Source organism: Cydia pomonella, chromosome 26 (assembly GCF_033807575.1).
Source record: "Cydia pomonella isolate Wapato2018A chromosome 26, ilCydPomo1, whole genome shotgun sequence".
Classification (NCBI taxonomy): domain Eukaryota; kingdom Metazoa; phylum Arthropoda; class Insecta; order Lepidoptera; family Tortricidae; genus Cydia; species Cydia pomonella.
Window position 1 is genome coordinate 575,091 of NC_084728.1, and position 23,173 is coordinate 598,263.

Below are 23,173 nucleotides of genomic sequence, written 5' to 3' on the forward strand. Positions count from 1 at the left end.
TTGCCCCCTGCACTCTGGCGGTAGAACTTTACAGTCATACTCCCTATTTGTATGGCGCCCGACCAAGGTGACCTCGAAATTGGACCGTCGGAACGGTGTGTCATCGTAGGCCAGACCAGACGGGAACAATTATTCGCCAATCTGATTAAATTTTCTAATCAAATCACTGGACGCAAACGCCAATAGGGACTGCGCGTTAGAGGGTCTGCCATCTTGTGGCCTGAATCGGAACCATAAACATGTACATTTACACGCCACATATGTTTCCTTGTGCATAGTAGGTTCTGCCATCTTGTGGGCTACATCGGAACAAAAAAACATCACATTTACGCCTCGCGCCAAAAATCTGACGGCTCCTGTGTTGCCTCCTACAGTTCATGCACGCTCCCTAGCTATTTGGCTCGCCGATTTCACTTTGTTCTTTTGTAATTATGACCGAAAAATTGGAGGTGCGGACGCAAAAATACCAATTAGTAGTAGTAGTAGGAATCACTTTATTGTACAAAAATTGATTCGCAAATTTACATAAATTGAACAGTCACTATCGGATATATCGGAGCAGCCGAGGTGGTCAAAGATATCTAAACATGCACTCTAACACCTTGACAATAGAGGCTTGTTCAGATATTTGTGAGCGCCTTGGTTGCTCCGATATATCTGATGGCGACTGTACAAAGGCGAACTTATTTATTTAAACTTTATTGCACAAAATACAAAAAAAAATACAAATGGCGGACTTAATGCCTAAAGGTATTCTCTACCAGCCAACCATAGGGCAAAATAAAAATTGCAAAATGGTGCAAGAAGAAAAGTATGAGAAATTTATCCCTATAAGGGATCTCTTCCAGCTAACCTTGAGAGTTAATAACTCTAGTATACGCGTTGTGGGCATGTATAATTTAAAACGCATTAATGTCACCATTCATCCAAAATTGGTGATTAAATTGTGATTGACGCCAATTTCATTCCTGATTAAATCGGTCGATTTGATCATCCCGTCTGGCCTAGCCTTAAACCTTGTCGGAATCAAAAAGAATTTCAAATACAGGTGGATTGTCAAAGAAAACTTTGTAGCCACAATAAATTTACTGCCATCTTTCGACACATGATTAAAACTTTTAGAACGCCATATGACTTTGATCCTTATTCTTTCACAGACAAGTGTTAAATTTGTTAAGTATCAAAAAGTGGCGCCATCTTACCGGGCACTACCTAAAGGTTATGGCGCCATCGCTCGAAACTATGTCGCCATACCTTTGGCCTTTGATCTATTAGATGGCGCCACTTTTTGATAGTTAACAAATTTAACACATATCAGTGAAAGAATAAGGATCAAAGTTAAATGGCGTTCTAAAAGTCTTAATCATGTGTCGAAAGATGGCAGTAAATTTATTGTGGCTACAAAGATTTCTTTGACAATACACCTCTATTTCAAATTCTCTTTGTCGGAATGCACGAAGGTTGCAGGCTGCAGAGCGCGTGAGTTGGCGTCTTTGGCGTAAGCACAAATAATACGATAAGTTGTGATGAACGTTCAGTACTGGCGTTCGACGCTTGAATATCCGTCGCTGGTAAAGCGTACATCCACGACGTCCTGAAAATAGAAATATGTAGTTATAATAAAATTCAATCGACATCGAAGGCACAGTTACATAAGAAATTCCTTTTTTTTAAGCCGTTACATAACAGATTAGCCAGGGCCCGTACTTTTCATCCCGTTGACGCAAAAATGACGTAATTTAACATACAGGAAGTTACTACAAATTTAGATAACTTACTTATTGATGGGTATGATAATAAATACTTGTTACGTGAATAAAAGCTTGTTACGCTGTTAAAAACCAAAAATATGTATTATTTCATAAATTAATAATCTATTATTTATTTGTGTGACAATAAAATGAAAGTCAGTTAGACGTTTCTATACTGATTGTCAAGTATATGTATCAGTTACCTAAAGAGGTTGACAAATGATTAATTATTACGAAAATCCTAATTGGAATCATACTCTATGTAGCGTGACGTCATTTTTCTGTCAACGGCATGAAATTTACGGGCTCTGCAGATTACCATTTATTAACCGTTTGACTGCCGCGGCATATACAGGGTGCCCTTAGCCATTGGACAAACCCTGAAATCCCACGTAGGGTTACTTCTCAGGAATGCTCTGACGTTAATATTTTCTTAATTAGAACAAAAGATAAAAAAATTTTTTTTTCGAACAAAAGTTATTTGCAATAATCGACAACAAAAAGAAACACACTATGGTAAGTGAAAACTTGAACATTAACGTTGTGCATTTTTGATATTTTGGAGAAATTGAGTAGCAGTTTTATAAAAAGAGATAATTCTCTATTATACCTACGTAAATAAAGTTGAGTGTGGAAGATATTTTGAAATGCGAATTTTAGTGTTGATATATAACATATACAGAGTAATTCATGAGACGTGAGCAGGACTACAGCCTACACAATCAGTAAATGTTAATGAATCGTTCACCATTCATATTAAGTAAAACAATCACATTTCTTTTCTATTATTTAACTTTTTGGTAAAAAAAAATTTGAATATCTACAATCATGGACACCCAACAACACAAAGATACAATACAACACAATTAACAAAGGTTAAAGACCGTTATGACAGCACTTTGATTATGAAGAAAATAAAATGTCACCCTTGAATGACATACGACTTTTCAAAAGTAACCAGGCTTCGACGACATTCAATTTGCACGTCACCATGACGTCACGTGTCCGTCTTACGAATTTTCAATCTGACGGTCACGTGACCCCTGACGCGAGTTTAACAGTTTTTCCCCATGACAAAAAGTGCACAGCGCCGCTAAAGAAGTTTTCACTTCAAAAAAAACTAATTATTTACAAAAAAAAATACGAAGTTATAAATAACTTTATCAGATAAGTAATTTAAATGAAAGATAAAATGAAAATATATTAAATGTCAACGTTCTTAATAGGTATAGTACATTACTATAGAGGCCGAGAAACGTAGGGATGCAGGCCAAGTAGATATACGCGGCCGGCAACCCTGTTTCTCGCCGAGATATGTATAGTGCTTTTCTCGAACTTGCAATTAAAACAAAAAATTGTACTTAGTCAATTTGTTTTGTGGCGACCTACTCGGCTCGCCACTCTACCAGCGGTGTACAACCTTACGCGCGTAAGTCCGCGCGCCTGCGCGATGCGCCACCGCCGTTGCTTAGCAACGAATATGTACAACAAATCACCGTACCAACTACCAAGCTAACTGAAGCTAGTTGATGGTTGGATGCCAAGACGTTGTGTCACAATTTGACGTTAAAAAACAAAAGAAGGTTGCTTTACAGTCCTAGATGTGTAAGGCAGTATGAAATTCCTTTACATATCATCTTCACTCATCGCACCTGATATGTAGTATTTCCGGACCTAATTTGACGTAAGTCATTTCATCATTTATAGCAAGTTTGAGAAAAAACTAATGTCAATTCATATTCGTCTATATCTAGTTGGCCTGCAACCCTTCGTTTCCCGTCCTCTATTAACCATTTGAACGCGAGGCCTATCGTGTGCGAGGTTTTTTCGTGAGGTGTATTAGAGCGATTTCGGTGATTTTTGGTATTTAGATAAAAACAATTTTTGGCTATCCATTCCGGTTATCGAAACGGCTCTATCTTGACGACTTGGCGATTTTTTTGGACTTTTCTTGTTTCTGATTAGGAACGATTTTTGTGCGGTTTTTGTATTTCATTAAAAAATTTGTATCTTCTTTTTCTTTCTTTTTTTGTTCTTGGTTTTAGGCCTCAAAATTTTCATTTCTTTTCTTCTTTCTTGTCCTGTTTTTCTTGCAACGCTGGGACATCCGGTTCCGGAGTTGCAAGCGAAACAATTCTTTGTTTTGAAGTTTTGAAACTTGTATTAATTTTCGGAAAAAATTCGTATCTTCTTTTTTCTTCTTTTGTCCACTTTTTTAGTGATACGGTTATTAGAAGAAGGTTAATAGCTGTCTGTTGCCGGTCCAATAATAATTTTTTGACATCAGAGTCAAAAGTTATTAAGGATTATACAGATTGCTATTCTCGTTTTTGCGGCGTTGCCAACTACACGACATAAGTTTGTCGATTTTTCGAAAAAGTTGCTGTTTGAACCCGAGAAGCTAGAGTTCGGGCTTTTCGGGATTTGGATAGGGGAGATAAAACTCCATATAACTATCCTTGTTCCGAAAACTTTGGACAACTGGAAGGGGGGTAAATTAAATTTTATTCCTCAATTCCGTAACTTTGTCGAGGGTGACACGGATCACCCTTGACCGTTTTTGCGGAAAACGTTTCTGCGGTCGCCTCCTCCATGGGTGTGGAGGGGGAAACCCCGGATCCGGGTGGGGATAAAGGAGAGGAAGGGGGGGAGTCGAGAAAAAGGGGGGGTAACCAGTCCTCTAAGGGAATGGGGGCCAATATGGTGTCCCAAAGGGAGGTTAGCTCAGAAATGAGCCAGGATGGTGATGACTCCGAAAGGGGGTACATTGGTGGGGGGGATGCTTCCCCCACCCCTACTCGGGGGAAATTTTGGGCAGGCAAAAAGACGGTAAGACGCCTCTCAGAGTCGTCTTCTGACGAATGGGGCAGTGTCGTGGGGACTGACGGAGCGAGGAGCGTTAGCCAGGAGGAAATGGGGGATAAAAGGGGAAGAAGGGAAAAAAGGACCAGGGATGACCCTGACCCAGACAGTGAAGGCGAGACTCCGGTGCGCAAAGTTAGCACTTCCCGCCGGGGCCGAGGCAAAGGGCACTATACGGGGCTTAGCGCTGCCAAAAAGCAGCTAGAGGATGTTGGGACTGACACGGAGACGGAGGCCCCCTACAGTCCCAAACCTAGACGAAACACGGGCAGGCAGTCGCGAAGCCCAGTACGAAGCCCTGTACAAAGCCCGGTACACATGGAGGAAACGTCAGGAGAGTTTGAAACGCCTGGTGGCCGCATCAGGGCCTGTGCGCAGGAAATAATGAGTGATGCGGCCAAAAGCAAGAATTTAAAGGGCGATATATGGGGCAGAATTAACTCCGCGTGCAGGGAGTTAATGAATGATCTTGCAGATTCGCTCGGGGAGTCGGAGGTTGTCCGCGCACTGAAAGCGGACAACGATAGAATGCGGAAGGAGCTGGGGCAGCTCCGTCTGGAAACCAAAGCGCTGCGCAAGGCCTTCTCGGAGCGCAAGCAGACGGAGCCAATCAGGGCAGGGACGGAGACGCAAACCCTTCTCGAGGAATTGGGCAAAATCATGGAGGTCCGCCTGGGGAGCTTCCAGAGGGAAATGTTCCAATCCCTGGGGAACATGGTGAATGCCCGCCTCGAGAGTGTGGAGGGACGACTGCCGCCGGAGCCCATCCGCCGGCCAATGCTGGCTGCCGACAGGAGGAGGATCCGGGAGAGTGCGGGTCAAGGAATGGACGTGGTAACGGCGGAGCACCACGTTAACGAGCCTAGTGCCCCAAGGCTGGACAAAAGAAGCAGGGGGGTATCCCAATCGGCCTCCCCAACGACGGCTAGCCAACCAGCAAGGGAGGCGCCCCGTGCGGCAGTAGTGCCCCAGCTGCCCCAGACGCAGGTCGGGCAGACCCAACCCAGGCCGGTACCCACACCGAGGGTTAAAAAACCAGTGGTCCCTGCTCCTAGGGCACCCAAGAAACCGACTCGACCGAGCATGCCGCCACCTGCGCCGCCTGCACCCCCACGAAGCGAATGGACCACGGTGGTCAAAAAGGGCAAGGCCAAGGGCAAGAGCCCTGCCCCTCCCCAGCCCCCAAAAAAGGCGGCCCCAAAACTAGTGGCCCCAACCATGGCGGCGGTCGTAGTGGCCCTTAAGCCTGACGCCCAAACCAGCTACAGGGCCGTCATGGAAAAGGCCACCACGCTGAAACTGGCCGAGCTTGGTGTCGACCACCTTAAGGTCCGCAGGACGGCAACAGGGACGCGTATTATTGAGGTCCCCGGGGCACAGAGCGGACAGGCCGCCGACAACCTGGCTGAGCGACTCCGGAGCCTGGTAGGTGACATGGCTGATGTCTACAGACCAGTCAAGAAGGCGGAAATCAAGATTTCCGGATTTGACGAGTCCGTCACGCCGGAAACCCTGAAGAAAGAGGTTGCCGCTAGAGGCAGATGCCAGGAGGACCAGATATCGGTGGGAGCGATAAGGATGGCGGCCAACGGGACTGGCTCGGTCATCCTGCGCTGCCCACTGACGGCGGCCAAGGTGGTCGTCACGGCGGGGCGAATAGTGGTTGGGTGGTCGGCGGCCCGAGTGGAGGCCTTGGAACAGTTGCCCCTGCGCTGCTACCGCTGCATGGGGACGGGGCATACTAGGCCTCTGTGCCCGTCCCCGGTAGATAGGGGCGAGTGGTGCTACAGGTGTAGCAAACCGGGCCACAAAAGCCTGGCCTGCGCCGCGTCGGCCCCCTGGTGCGCCGTGTGCCACCATGCTGGGCTAAAGGCGGGGCACGTGATGGGAGGAAAGGCCTGCACCCCCCCACCAATTAAAGGGAAGGAGACATATGCTGCCAGCCCTGCAGCTCTCGCTGCCGCTGCGGTTGCCTCCCGGGAAGCACCTCATAACCGGACGGATCCCCAGGCAATGGAAAGTTAATGCCTCCGTTGCAGGATATTGAGGTGCTTCAGTGCAACCTGAATCATGCCGCGCGTGCGCAGGACTTAATGATTCAGCACATGGCAGAATGGGAGGTTGCGGCATCGGTGGTGGCGGAGCCGTACTTTGTCCCCCAGCAGGCGAACTGGGTGGGCGACAGATGTGGCTCGGTGGCCACGGTAGCCATAGTGGCACCAATGGGGGGAGGCCTGCCCCTCTCCAGAGTCTCAAGCGGCCCTGGTTATGTGGTGGCTAAATTGGGGGACATCGTGTTAGTGGGCGTTTACTTCTCCCCCAATAGGCCACTGCATGAATTCGAGGCCTATCTGGAGAGGCTCGGGCGGGCGGTGGCTGGCGCGGCTCCCTCCCCCATAATGGTCCTGGGGGATCTCAACGCCAAGTGCGCTGCCTGGGGCTCCCCTAGGACCAACCCCAGGGGGACCGTGCTCCTCGAGTGGTTGGTCGGGCTGGGGCTTGAAGTGGTCAACCGGGGCACAGCCAATACGTGCGTGCGCCTGGCGGGGGGGTCTATCATCGACGTGACATTGGCCTCCCCAGCGGCGGCAACACGCATTGCGGACTGGCGGGTCCTGGAAGACACGGAGACCCTCTCTGACCACGTATACATCAGAATGAGGGTCTCCAGAGCCCGGCATGGCCAACAACCAGGTCCGGCGAGGGGCACGGGGAGATCTCTGAGGTGGAGTCTGGCCACCCTGGATCGGGAGGCGGCCAGAGAGGCGGCCATGGTGGAAGCCAGATGGGGGCGTCAAATGCCAGAGGAAGCCAATGTGGACAATATGGCCCTTGGCTTCCGTGCTTCCCTCACACGGGCATGCGACGCCTCAATGAGGAGAGCGGGGCCTCCGCGGAGGAGAAAGGCGACGTATTGGTGGTGTCCGGAAGTGGCCGCTCTCCGGGCTACCAGTAATGCCGCGAGACGGCAATTTACACGCTGTCGAAGGAGGCGGCACACCCAGGAGGAGCTGGATGCATACCACCTGGCGCTGAATGAGGCAAAGAAGGCCCTCAACCTTGCCATCGCCAAGGCAAAGGACGCGGCGCACGGGGCCTTTTTGGCCTCTTTAGACGGGGACCCATGGGGACGGCCTTATAAACTTGTAAGAAAGAAGCTTCGTCAGGCCGCCCCCATGGATGCCATGGACATGGGGACCCTCCGGGGTATCTTAGAAGGCCTGTTCCCTCCAGCCCCAGAGTTCGCTCCTCCTGCAATGGTGGTCCCCAGGGAGGAGGAGCCCCTGGATCCTGAGGAGGTGCCCCTCGTAACCGAGGGCGAAATGGCCCGTGTCGCCCATAGGGTTAGGGCCTGCAAGAAAGCCCCTGGCCCAGACGGGGTCCATGGCAGGGTCCTACCTATTGTAATGGAGCACCTTGGAGACTGTCTCCAATCCATCTTTAACCGGTGCCTTAGGGATGGACAGTTTCCAAGGTGCTGGAAAGAGGGAATAGTGTGCCTCCTCCGGAAGGAGGCCAGGCCGGCGGACTCCCCATCCGGGTGGAGGCCAATAGTCCTGTTGGACGAGGCGGGGAAGATGCTGGAACGCATATTGGCGTCAAGAATAAACCGACACTTACAGGAGACGGGCCCCAATCTCGCTGGGCGCCAATATGGGTTCCGAAGCGGCAGGTCCACGATGGACGCATTGGGGGCACTTCGGGCCTTCCGTGAGAATAGCTGGCGGGGATGTTCAGGTGAGGCCCCATATAAAGTACCTCGGCCTCACGCTGGACAGGAGGTGGAACTTCGGGGAGCACTTCCGCCAAATTGCTCCCCGGGTAGTGACGGCGGCGTCGGAGATGGGCCGGCTGCTGCCCAACGTGGGAGGACCCTCGCACGTGTGCCGACGCCTCTACGCAGGAGTGGCGCGCTCAATGGCTCTTTATGGGGCCCCGATCTGGGCCGATAAACTAAACCAAGAGAACAAGGCCCTACTGCGAAGGCCCCAGAGAGTCATTGCCATACGAGTGTGCAGGGCGTATGTGTCAGTGAGCTGGGCGGCAGCGTGCGTGTTGGCGGGCACCTCACCATGGGAGCTGGATGCTGAGGTGCTCGCTGACGCGCACAGACGGAGGGTCAGGAGCAGGGAGACAGGCGACTTTCCTGCTCCTGAAGAAGTCAGGGAGGCACGCAGAACGGCGCAGAGGAGGTTGCGTGGAAAGTGGAAGGTGGACCTGGAGAATTCCCCCTATGGAACCTACACCATAGGGGCAGTTCTCCCGTCGCTAGACCGATGGCTGGACCGGACGCACGGCAGGGTTGGATACAGACTGGTGCAGGTACTGACCGGACACGGATGCTTCGGTCACTACCTGCACAGGATCGGTCGCGAGCCTACCCAATCCTGCCATCAATGTGACGAGACGGACGACACCGCCCAGCACACCCTGCAGGTGTGCAGCCGCTGGGTGGTGGAGCGGAGCGCGCTGGTGGCAGCCATCGGGACAAATGATCTCTCGCTGCACAGCGTCGTGGCGGCCATGTTGGACAGCGAGAGATCCTGGGAGGCGGTGACCTCCTTTTGTGACGCGGTTGTCTCGCAAAAGGAGGTCGAGGAGCGGGAGCGCGAGGAGGACCCAAACGCGCTCCCGATCAGGCGAAGACGAATGGGCAGGAGACTTAGGCGGTTCGCCATTGCGAACCGCGCTATACCTCAGTAGGGCAGCGGGCGAGGGACCCGCACAACACGGCCCTACATGGGAGGGGGGAGAGTCAGTTATGCGTTTGCTGACTCTCCCCAAACTGGTGTGAAGTCCCGGTTCATCCGAGTCGGGACCGCCGGGGGGGTGCTGAGGTGACATGCTTGCGAGCCCCCAGCACCCCCCTTAACGGCATGGACGGAAACGCCGCAGGGGAGGTTAGTGGGTATTCTCCTCCTCTCCCTCTGAATAGCAGAGGGGGTTACGGAAGGAGCGAGTCCCACATACCGCCCCCCCAATGGGCTTCCCTCGCCCGGGGGGCGATGATGCGTAAATGCATTCACCCCTGCGATACAAAAAAAAAAAAAAAAAAAAAAAAAAAAAAAAAAAAAAAAAAAAAAAAAAAAAAAAAAAAAAAAAAAAAAAAAAAAAAAAAAAAAGGCCTATCGTGTGCGTTGCGTCATCGTGGACTTTGTCGGAATGCACGAAACTTAATATTGTTTTCATCACACTTGTTCGAAAAAGAGCTTATTTCATGCAGGTGTGCTGAAGAACAAAGGCCTATTTTGTTCCCGCGGGAGTTATGGATTGTGAAAAAAGCTATAACTCCCTAGGGAGTTATAGTTTTTTTTTTATTATGTCACTTATTCATACAAACCAAGTAGCATAAATGAGTCATGTTTAAAATTATTTAATTTGATTAATTTAACAGCCGTTTAAAATATTTTTACATAATTTTCAATCGTGGCTGAATGCCTAATAGATCTGTGCCTTCGATGCGTCACCTGCCAAGAAATTACAAAATGGCGGACGAATGTTTGATATGTCACCGTATTTAAGAATTATTTCGCTTAAAATTTAGTTTTTTCTTCCCAAGTGTGATGAAAAACATTGTGTGTAACTCCGGGGGTGAGAATATTGCAAACTCGGGTCTTTAATTCCCTCCAGCCTCTGGCTGTCGGGAATTACCACCCTCGTATCCAAAATTTCACTAACCCCCCTCGTTGCACAATGTACTATAGTTGACGTTTTTGGTGGTCAACGGGTTATATTTGAACAAAATATGATTTTCTTTCTCGTGAGATTAGCCGTCCAGTAAATATTAAGTTTTTACTCCGTTTTGTGGTATTTTGAATAAATTCCTAGCTAAAAATAATCTTAAATTGTAGTATGTATCATATTATTGTACAATAAGTTCGTAGATTTAATACTTAACTGTAGTTTGTTCTGTACATAGTGTAGTGTACATATTGTTTAATAGTTGTATGTAGTTATATAGTTAGTGGTAATTTGTATTTCTTTGCAGATCGGATACTCCACCGAAGACTGTCTATGACCGTAATATGATAAGATTCATATACTAGCCGGGTCTTATCCAACCTCGACATTGGCAGAATCATCAACACCTCGATGGAGCCATAACACGAAAAATTGTTTTTTTTTTTTTTTTGTTCTTTATTTAACATAATTTAGTACAATGTAATTACTTAATCTAGTGTACATTTCCATCCTAGACAGTAATAACAATAAATTAATACAGTTTAGTGAGCTATAGGCGCTCATTATAAACTTTTTAACAACTTAGTGTTTATAACATTGCCATGGGTAAAATCATACTTACACTAAAGCTTAGAACAGCAGCATAACTATTATTACGTTCGCTCAGATATAGCTTACGTTTGTTGCATACATAATAACCACCTATAATTGATTGAAAGTACCTTGAAATCATCCGCGTCCCCATAAAAGTCCCACCTGCTCATAGTGATCGGCAGCGGCAGCCGCAGGGACGCCTCGGCGGCGAGGCGGGGGCTCCGCCGCATGGCGCGCCGCGCCAGCGCCACGCGGCGCACGGCCCACACCAGCCGCGGGCAGTCGGACAGGTCCAGCGACTGGGACGGGTAGATAAACATGTTGTTACATCTGTACATATATATATATTTTTTAATTCCGCTACCTAAAGGTTGTATGGAAGAGATCGCTTTTTAGCGATAAGACCGCCTGTTGTTTACCTCTTCTTTATGTGTTGTAATATTTGTACTGTTTCTGTATTGAGGCGTGCAATAAAGTATATTTGTATTGTATTGTATTGTTGTTTTTTGTTTTGCAAATTTTGAAAAAAGGAAAACAAAACAAAAGATAAAAATTCATTGTGTCAATAACATGCCAAAAATCATAGGAAATGGAAAATATTTAGAAGTGGTAAAACCCTTAACTAGGGAACAAATTAAATTATTTTACAGTACATATGGTGCTACTTTACCACACTAGTGCGTAAATTAGCATATTACGTTACTGTGTCGAACATTTAAAGGGCCATATGTACTGTAAAACGTTGTACGATACATGTGCGAATAGGTAATTCGCAACTCGTGTCGATTTAAAACACTCCCTTAGGTCGTGTTTTAATTTATCGCCACTCGTTTCGAATTTCCTATTTTTCGCACTTGTATCGTAATGTACTATCATTGAATTTTCTTAATATCCGGCTCATCTTTATACGCTGTATCATTAGGTTTTAAAAAAAAATGTAAACAAAATCTACCCTCTGATGGCTCCTTAAGCCAGTTGAGCGTAGATGAAAACATTACATGATCAAATAATGGAGGTTTACAATCAGGTCGTTCAGTGACAGATCCAGGCGGTTTTGTATTTATGTAGGCGTAAATCCTTATGTACACACACTTAGAGTTATATTACAATACTTTTATGTATAAATGAGTCCACTTTCCACAATATTTTAACATAAAATCCTAGGTTTATGCTCCGCGAAAACTTTTACAATCCGACATTTTTTAAACTAGGATTTACGCCGGGCCCGGTCGAACCATTTAAATCTGTGCGTGACCAATCCAGCGAGTATTGCCGCTGTCGCCAGAATTGGGTACTTGACACATGTTGAATATTATAAGTATTATAACAAAATATAGTTAAACGGATAGAAAATGACCTATTATAAAAAAGTTGAATTAAAAAAATTATATTGAGATTATTAAAAAAAACCCAAGGCTCCAAAGTCTCAAAAATATTTTTTTTTTGTCTTTCAAAAACAGAAAAGAAAATGATACCATTCGATTCCTTACATTTTATTGAAAAATAAACTGTATAACAACTATACACATAAACGCAATATTTCAGGGTCAAAATGGCAATTTCCTTGATCTTCCATACATTTAGGACAGACTTATATGATGTGACGTCACATCATATTATCATTTTGTTCGAGGCGTTTCAATCGTCGAGTGCGGGCGTCAGACTTTAACTCTCATTTCTGACCTTTGTGTTGCTTAAATGCCATGAGTCCTATATAGACATTTGATCCTCAGGAAAATCAAGATCGATTGACTTTATATACAAAAAACTGTCAAGTAGCCAATTATCTAAAAGGTATAGTAAATAAATAATAAATAAATATTATAGGACATTATTACACAAATTGACTAAGTCCCACAGTAAGCTCAATAAGGCTTGTATTGAGGGTACTTAGACAACGATATATATATAATATATAAATATTTATAAATACTTAAATACATAGAAAACACCCATGACTCAGGAACAATTATCCATGCTCATCACACGAATAAATGCCCTTACCAGGATTTGAACCCGGGACCATCAGCTTCGTAGGCAGGGTCACTACCCACTAGGCCAAACCGGTATGTGATAAATTTTTGGTGGTTTGAGTAATGCTAGTAGTTAACAGTTTAACCTATGGTCTATAGTTCGTAATTATTACATCGAAGGCAAAATAAATACAGGTTGGTTAACCATTAAATGTTATAAACCCGAAAATTTACAAATTGTTTGTTTACTTTTAAATACCTAAAGATACAGAGTATAATAATTACCAGTAGTTTGGGGCACGCGTACACACACGCGGCCACGTCGTCGTCGGTGAGCAGGCTCTCGGCCAGGTTGAGCTCCAGCAGGCGCGCTCCCACGTGGCGGCACAGCGCGTCCAGACCGCGCCGCGTTATATCTGACAATTAATATATATTGATATTAATATTAGTCAATTTGTGGAAGCATTGACGACCGGTTTGGCCTAGTGGGTAGTGACCCTGCCTACGAAGCTGATGGTCCCGGGTTCAAATCCTGGTAAGGGCATGTATTTGTGTGATGAGCATGGATATTTGTTCCTGAGTCATGGGTGTTTTCTATGTATTTAAGTATTTATAAATATTTATATATATCGTTGTCTAAGTACCCTCAACACAAGCCTTATTGAGCTTACTGTGGGACTTAGTCAATTTGTGTAATAATGTCCTATAATATTTATTTATTTTATTTTATGTCCCTATAATATTTATTTATTAATATTAGGTTTACCGCAAGTCGCGGTAGTAAAGTCGTTGTAACTATCTTGAAGATTCAACGAATTATCGACCTTGAAATGTCGTGAGTCATACTAACACCAAAGAGAACTTAAATTAGAGGTGGATTGTCAAAGAAAATTTTGTAGCCACAGTAAATTTACTGCCAGCTTTAGAGACATGATTAAAACTTTTAGAACGGTAATTGACTTTCACCCTTATTCTTTCACTGATATGTGTTAAATTTGTTAAATATCATAAAGTGGCGCCATCTTACCGGGCATAACGATGCCGTCATATTTGGCCTTTGATCTATTAGATGACGCCACTCTTTTGATATTCAACAAATTAAATACATATCAGTGAAATGATAAGGATCAAAGTCAAATGGCGTTGTAAAAGTTTTAATCATGTGTCGAAAGATGGCAGTAAATTTACTGTGGCTACAAAGTTTTCTTTGACAATCCACCTCTATTTCAAATTCTCTGAGCTAACACTAACTTATTAGGTAATTAGGTATACGGTTTAACTCACGCATCCGGCACGCAGCTATCGTGTACGAATAGTCGTGCACTGTTGGTGCTTGGAAATGGACACGTACGTGAGTTAGATTATCGACTCTTAATCTATATGAACAAAAGATTACAAGTCAAAGAATATACATATAAAGGACCAAAACTGCCTGAATCTGGAGGAATATTTTATATATTATTTTTACAAGGCTCGGAAACCGGGTAAGTTTCCAAACCGGTATCATGTCGGTGAGTAAGGTTGCCAGAGCTCAACGAGGGGCGGGAGGGGGTTAGGGTCGGCAACGCGCATGTAACTCCTCTGGAGTTTCAGGCGTACATAGGCTACGGATACTGCTTACCATCAGGCGGGACGTATGCTTGTTTGCCACCGACATAGTATTTAAAAAAATATATGTACTTGGCGCATTTTTTAATTTCGGTTTCGCTCGAAAAATTATTTTTAAACCGGTTTTTATGAGAACGGTTCTTGTCAAATTAACCGGCTTAGAACAATAAAAACCGGTCGCTTTCTAAATCGGTGTCTATGTTTACGTGGCACATCACCAGGCTGGCTGGCCGTTGCGTCATTCGTCGAATAAACCGGTTTTTTAGGTTACAATAAAGTTCTTAAGACGTTCGCGTTCTTATAAAAGTTCGCAGGAAAACCGAAATAAACCGGTTCCGAGCCTTGTCGTTGTGGGCTTTTAATTTTATTTTATTTATTTAGAAGAACCATATAATTTAAATGCAAATGACGATCGGTCTGGCCTAGTATAGTATTTGTATATATGTGAGCACAGATATTTGTTCCTGAATATATAGAATATTTAAGTATTTATATATCATATACAAGGTGGCCAATAAATATGTGCACTCCCGTTGCCATGGAGGTTTTGGGATTATACTGAGCAACTTTTACTATGGGACCAAAACCGATATCGCGAAATTTTTTTTACCCTCCCATAGAAAATGGACCAGCAGAAATGTATGAAACAGCCAGAATTTTTTTTAGCGATTTCGGGGTTGGTCACATAGTAAAAGTTGCTCAGAATAAGCCCAAAACCTCCCTGGCAACGGGAATGCACATATTTTTTTGCCACCTTGTATATCGTTGTCTGACAAAGAAAGGTACCCAACTGTCCGGTTCCGATTTGATTCATATTTATATATGTTATAGAGTAGTCTAAAATAACGGACACGTATTTTTTTTTAGCTGCCCACACTCAACATATTGGGAGAAAAATTGTCCTCCAAAGTACTAAAAAGTTACTAAATCTTCTAACTCCTATAGAAAGTGATGCTCCAGCAACTTGCTAGTTAATGGCTGGTTTGAGTATATGTTTGAAAGCAGCAAAAAATAATGAGCACGTGTTTTATTATATCTGCTTAAACTCATTTTTTCCTAAAAAAATCGACATTCGAAGTTTTATAATATCTTATCGCTAAAGTTACACATAAAGACGGGTGTTTTTTTAGGAAAACTTGAGTTTAAGCAGATATAACAAAACACGGGTACATAATTTTTTCCTGTTCTCAAACATATACTCAAACAAGCCATTAACTAGCAAGTTGCTCGAGCATAATTTTCTATAGGAGTTAGAAGATTTAGTAACTTTTTAGTACTTCGGAGGACAATTTCTCCCAATAGGTTGAGTTTGGGCAGCTAAAAAAAAATACGTGTCCGTTATTTTAGACTACTCTATAACATATATAAATATGAATCAAATCGGAACCGGACAGTTGGGTACCTTTCCTTGTGAGTACCCACAACACAAGCCTTCTTGGCTTACAGTGAGACTTAGTCAATTTTTGTAAGAATATCCCTATAATATGAAAAAAAAAAATAGGCACTCACGGTTGCATATCAAGTCCACTCCCATTAATTGCTTACAGCTGCTCGCCAAAGCCTCGAGATGGTTATCCCACACTTGGAAGTTTGCATTCACGCGAGTCAACTTCTTGAGTCGACAAATCGACTCGAAAAAAACATTGCTCTCAGCGAGACGGATCTCTTCGTCAGGCCTCCTCAGCATATCGTATATCTCTATATCTATCTCCCTCAAATTAGGCATTTTCTCAAACAACAGATGAAGCTTATCCCTTATTTCAATTTTACTACGATTTCGTTTCCACAATTCTAAAACCGTTAAATTACTTAAACGGTCTGCGGCAGACAGCAGAAATGGAAATCTCAAGGCTCGACAATGCTTTAGTCCGAGACTCTTCATATTATTAACAGGTTTCAAATTATTAAGAAATCGACCTGTAACTCGCTTATTATATGTAATTCGTAATTCCTCTAAGCTATTTGTTAAAAATTGACTGACGCAATCATCTGTTACCTCCTGAAACAAATTAATGTAGTGTGAAAACTATCGATATAGGATCTACTGGAAATACTGGGGTTCGGGGGGGAACTACGTCCAAAAGAGAGGTATGGGCATTGTGAATGTCATCTCACTTATTGTGGTAGGGCACAGCACAGCGGATGTCGGTCCAGATCTAGAGCAGAGCCCAACTGGGGAAGTACCTCCACCTTACAGAAAACCGCAGCCAAATAACACTAGACCCTACTCATAGTGTTGTGTTCCTGCCGGTGAGAAATGTTCCCAGAGCTGAACGAGGGAGCGGACTGTTAGGGTCGGCAAAGCGAATGTAACTCCTTTAGAGTTGCAGGCGTACATAGGCTACGGAGACTGCCATCAGGCGGGCCATATGCTTCTTTACCACCGACGTAGTATAAAAAAAGCGCGAGCGTCAATTGACGTCTGCGGCGGTCGAAGGGACGACTGGTTCGGGGACAAAATCGGATAAATGATTATTACAGTCCGTATTGATTTGTTAAAATCCAGTGCGTGTGTTAAATTGGGGTTAAATTGCCGAGCGGACCACAAGCTCCCCAATACAAATAAATGAGACAGATATGAATAAATACATACATACATGCATACATATAATCACGCCTATTTCCCGAAGGGGTAGGCAGAGACCACGGATTTCCACTTGCTACGATCCTGACATACCTCTTTCGCTTCCTTCACTTTCATGACATTCCTCATACACGCTCGTCGGTTTAGGGTGCTCTTGACCTGGTCTTTCTTCAGGATTTCCCCGATTTGATCAGATAAAGTCCGCCGAGGTCTACCCCTTCCAGCTCCTTCTTCTACTTCTCCCTTATATACTCTCTTTATTAACCTTCTTTCACTCATTCTTTCCACGTGTCCAAACCATCTCAACATACCTTTCTCAATTTTTGTCACTACATCTTCGTTCAGTCCACACTTTTCCCTTATCACACTGTGAATGAATAAATGTAACAAATAAATCAAATCGCAAATCAGTACTTACGTCGCAGCAGTCGAACACGAGCCAGGTTAGTTTCTGAAAGTGGAGCGTATCGGTCGGCGACAGTTTCTTTTTTAACCTGCTGAGCTGAAAACATATCAAAATAAGTTATTTAAATACTTAAATCTTTTATTCAAATAAAGCATGTCAATACACAGAATAATAAAAAAAATATAACTTCAGACTAGCTTAACCCTTTACCAGGCTGACAGTTCAAAAATGACAATCGAATGTCAGTCTTACTCATCGAAAATAGAACACATGTTTGAAGAGCCGCATGTGGGAAATATATATCCCTTAGCCTGGTAAAGGGTTCAGCATAGTCAAACAGACCGCCGAATCTGACCAAAACTTGTAATTTTTTTGCTCCTTATGACCTCAGGAAAGCGTGGTAAAAATTTGTCCCGTCTTACCAGCCCGGTACGTACGGTAATATGGGGTTTATTCATTAATTACGTCACACGAATTTCTAGGTCTTATGATCCCTCCATCTCTCCTTGTCACACTGGTGACATTTGGCAAACCCCTGCCGGGGTGGTGTGACTTCACATTTTTGGCAATTTCGTTTTCAAAGAAATCGGCAAATTGAATTCGGTATAAGTAAAAATTTATCAAAATATTTTTGATAAAAAAAATACTAGTAATATAAAAACCCAGCCCAAAACTGATTAGGAAAGAAAATTAAACGAATAAAAATACGGACTAGTGCGAGTCGGACTCGCCCACCGATGGTTCCGTACTTTTTAGTATTTGTTGTTATAGCGGCAACAGAAATACATCATCTGTGAAAATTTGAACTGTCCAGCTATCACGGTGCATGAGATACAGCCTGGTAACAGACGGACGGACGGACGGACAGCGGAGTCTTAGTAATAGGGTCCCGTTAAACTGTGCAGCGAATAAAAAAAAATCGGTTACTGATGAACTTAAAGTGACGTCCCAAAGTTTGTGACTCCCCCCTTGTCACAACATGTCACATTTTCTTAACCCCCTCCCTCCCCTAAACGTCTTTTTTGAACTTACCTTAAGACCTACTAGATTCGGGCAGTGGTCTCTAAGGGTCTCCACGGCATCCTTGTAGTGGTTACAGTCCATGTCGAAGTCCTGAACGGAGCCGCCACACTTCCTCGCCCAACGTTTGAACGAACACCAGGCCTCACTCGATTGTTTCAATATTAAGGTGTTTTCGTCTATTTCCATACTGTGAATAACTATTGGACGATCTGTAAGAAAAGATAGGCACGATAGGATAGGATATTCTATTATTACGGACTTTTGTTTTAATTGAAGTGATTTTATTTTTATTTTATTTATTTAAAACTATTAGTTTAGCACCGTTACACCATAAATAAATAAATAAATAAATAAATATTATAGGACATTATTACACAAATTGACTAAGTCCCACAGTAAGCTCAATAAGGCTTGTGTTGAGGGTACTTAGACAACGATATATATAATATATAAATATTTATAAATACTTAAATACATAGAAAACACCCATGACTCAGGAACAAATATCCATGCTCATCACACGAATAAATGCCCTTACCAGGATTTGAACCCGGGACCATCAGCTTCGTAGGCAGGGTCACTACCCACTAGGCCATATAATGTATAATAGCAAAAATAATTTGAAATAGAATAGAGGTGGGTTGTCAAAGAAAACTTTGTAGCTACAGTAAAGTTATAGCCATCTTTCGCCACATGATTCAAGCTTTTAGAACGCCATTTGACTTTGATCCTAATTTTTTTAATGGTGTCTGTAAAATTTTTTAAATATCAAAAAGTGGCGCCATCTAATAGATCAAAGGCCAAAGGTATGGCGGCATCGTTTCGAGCGATGGCGCCATAACCTTTAGGTTGTGCCCGGTAAGTTATCGCCACTTTTTGATATTTAACAAATTTAACACATATCAATGAAAGAATAAGGATCAAAGTCAAATGGCGTTCTAAAGGTTTTTATCATGTGTCGGAAGATGGCAGTAAATTTACGTGGTAACAAATACAAAGTTTTCTAGGACAATACACCTCTATTTCAAATTCTCTTTGATTATAGTACTGCCGTACAAAAATGACACTTCCTACAAAACCTAAGTTTGACAGCGAGTCTGGAACAAATCATGCTGTCTCTATCTAACCTATGGCACTATCCCTTTCGGCTATTTAGGGTTGTCAAAATTAAAGTCATCTTATCTGTGGTTGTGCACGCAAAGGGACGTCAAGTTGTGCCAACCCTAATAGTAGCTAATAATAGCTGAGCCGAACGGAGCCGAGACTGCCCGAACGCTCTAATGTCTCCCCACTGCCTACACATAAAAGCGGCCAAATGCGAGTCGGACTCGCCCATGAAGGGTTCCGTACCCTTTATGACGTAATAAAAAAAACTACTTACTAGATCTCGTTCAAACCAATTTTCGGTAGAAGTTTGCATGGTAATGTACATCATGTATTTTTTTTAAGTTTTATCATTCTCTTAATTTAGAAGTTACAGGGGGGGACACATTTCACCACTTTGGAAGTGTCTCTCGCGCAAACTATTCAGTTTAGAAAAAAAATATATTAGAAACCTCAATATCATTTTTGAAGTCCTATTCATTGATACCCCACACCTATGGGTTTGATGAAAAAACATTTTTGAGTTTCAGTTCTAAGTATGGGGAACCCCCAAAAATTTATTGTTTTTTTTTGTTGCCATTTATTGTCTAAAATTAATATAAAATAAATTTATTCATTATATGCCATTTCACACTGAATTCGCTACCATATAAAGCTTAAAAACAAAACAAAAAAACCGAACAAGTGCGAGTCGGACTCGCCCACCGAGGGTTCCATACAATTTTTTATTACAAGTTATAGTTTTTAGATTTTTCCCTGTACTTGTAAGACGATAAACATGTGACCAGCTGACGGTCTTTCCACCACGATACAACCGGCTTACGGTTTTTTGGTTTAAAATAGCATCTAAACTATCATCTGACTAAGCATCAGCCTGGAGGCTGACGCTGACTGACGATATATGCCCCTGGCCCGCGGTCTATATGCACCTTCATTTGACTTATTTCGATTCTTTGATTATTTAAGGTAGAAATACTATTGCTCGACGCTGCACTAGTACTCGACATGGGCACTTTATGTCAAAGTGACAGGGATTAAGTTCGAATACAGAAAAATCTTCGTTGTTCAAATTTAACCTACATTTCCATGAAATAAAGTGCCCATGTCGGTGACTAGTGCAGCGTCGAGCACTAGTACTTCTACCTTATGAGAGTTAGGAGAAAAAACAAATTCAAAAAAAGGGGTATCGGGAAGATTGTCCAATTTTTTATGATTGAAACATATTTCTTAAAAAGATTTAAACTAGAATTGTACAAGTCTATCAGATAATAATAGTTCCTTACGTGATATGTGATCAAGCACCAACTTCTGCCAATCTTTGCAGGTCAGCTCCGTCTGCAGGAGCTCCTTGATTGATAAATAATCCAAGATGAGACGCCAGCAGTCCGCATTTAGGGAGTTTATTATTGCACTGTTGCTTTGTACCACCTGTTGAGAGAGAGATAGTCTTTATTTGTGACCAAGTACATAATTTAACCTTTCATATGTGTTCTCAGTAAAAAATTGAGAGTTCAATTAGTTCAAGTTCAAAGTCTCGCCGAAAAGAGCAGAAATAAGTTTTCAGCTAAAATTTTATTTATTGCGGACTGTAATTTTCTTACCACGGGTAACTAATACTCATCAAGATAATCCTAAAAACCCCAGACACAATCAGGTTGCATTGCTTCATCACAGAGTTCCTATGGCCACCTCCTGTCTCCATCTTCAGATCAGCTCCATGATACCATAATATTGCATTGTGACCCGACTTACATATGTACACAAATTTTCAGCTCAATCGGAAATCGGGAAATGGGTCTAATTTAGCTTCCCAAATCTACCCACACTAACTAACAAACCAATAAACATATGTTTAGACTAACAGGGCAAGTGAAATAAAAGCATTTTTGCAATCTTTAAACTTTCATGATTTTTACACACAATTAAATCAGAGAAGTGGTAAATTTAAAACTCAATACGCAACGAGATTCGTTCGTAGCCATCGCCTCCTAGCAAATGGAACCTTTCGCATGTTAGCACACCAGTATTATCCGCTCCCGGACACTCCTCAAATTTTGTTTTCTCTTTTGCACCTGACTTGTTTGCTGACAAAAATCATAAACTTTTTAAAGATTTTTTACAATATTGTGATGAAATCAGCGTATTAATTATTCTCATATTTGTCGTATAATTTTATTACCTTGCTTATAGGACTATTACTACATAATTTTTTACAGCGCATTGGCCCCCCCTTAGCTGTAATGCTGTATAATTGTATTTTAATCAATATCAATATCAATATCAAGTCCCGTTTCTATGATTTAATTATGTTAAAATCAATCTTAACAAAATTCTGAACAAGAATGCAAAATGCACAAAAATGACTAAAAATATGTATAATTTCGGCATAATTTTATATGACAACCAAAACTCTTTCACTAAAATTAGCATATTAAGATTAATTTTATTGTATTAATACCAAATAATATGGGCTTATTATGTCTGAAATAAATGATTGAATTGAAAACTCAGTAATTATTACCACTAGTTTAGAGCCCGAGAGAAACATAACAAAACCCTAAACCGTGAGTTATATTAGCAACAAAACAAGGTTGATATTTGTTAAAGGTGAGTGTACTAAATAAATAGTATGCCACTGGATGGTTTCTGATATTTAAAAGAAAAATTATTTTGGAAATAAAATAATATTCTTAATATTTTGATAAACCACGGTGTTGTTTACATGGAGAAAAGTAGACATTATGTAATTCTAAAATATTCGCAACTTGAATATTACACACTTCAATCATCAAGCTATTGGCCCTAAGACAGACTGGTAGAGAATACCTGGCCACCATGAGACATAGTTTATGCTTTTTAGGTTTTTAAAAAACTATAACCTCACTTACTTGTTGAATTTGGGCATCCATTTTCAGTTCTGACTCTGTTTCTTTACATTTCTTGATGAACAAAATCTTCTATGCACTTACAAGCATGGTTATTTATGAAATGATATGTTGAAATGTCGTCAGGCACTTGGATTCATATATACCTAATACATTTCTTATAAACAAGGTAAATTTAGTTTTCTACCTGTAAAAAAATATTATCATATTAAGATTATAAGTACCTACAGTGAGTATTGATAGTTGCAAATGAAGAGCTTGTTTTTCGATAGGTTTCTACAAAGTTAGAACATCGATTGAGTGTTGATTAGTTAGTATTGAAATTACGGGCAGATTACCTAAATTCTATATTTTTCGAGCTACCCCGAATTATATAATATATATTATACAAACACATCAGCAAATTTCACAAAACCTTGTTATTTTAATGAAGTAAATGAGTTAAAAACTTTCAATAATTCAGTATCAATCGAGTTCAAAATATTTATTTTGACACTGACTGACAGTGACAGATGACAGCGGAGGAGGCATGACCAGGTCGACACTTAAAAACGAAATTAACATTAGTAAAAATGGAGGCGATTTCTATTAATTGGATCCAGAATTCTAGACAACCTTTTTTTTGCGTAAGGTGGACTTCCGATTATGCAAACTACGTCACCAGATGTCACTACTATAAACTAAATATAACTATTACTATA

At 42.5% G+C, this 23,173-nt stretch overlaps 1 protein-coding gene across 2 annotated transcripts; it reads right to left on the minus strand.

Moving 5' to 3' along the window:
- Window positions 1-23,105, minus strand: LOC133531871 (uncharacterized). Of its 2 annotated transcripts, none has more exons than XM_061870267.1 (9): window positions 22,811-23,105; window positions 22,476-22,659; window positions 20,871-21,015; window positions 18,493-18,692; window positions 17,473-17,556; window positions 15,980-16,469; window positions 13,148-13,278; window positions 11,052-11,188; window positions 1-1,594 (listed from the first exon to the last, which is right to left on the minus strand). In XM_061870267.1, the coding sequence occupies exons 2-9, from the start codon at window positions 22,494-22,496 to the stop codon at window positions 1,432-1,434; spliced, it is 1,371 nt and encodes a 456-aa protein (XP_061726251.1). In that variant the 5' UTR covers window positions 22,497-22,659; window positions 22,811-23,105; the 3' UTR covers window positions 1-1,431. The 2 variants fall into 2 exon arrangements, with proteins under 2 accessions (XP_061726251.1, XP_061726252.1); XM_061870268.1 differs by having other exon boundaries at window positions 1,450-1,594; window positions 11,018-11,188.
- Window positions 23,106-23,173: the final 68 nt, after the last annotated feature.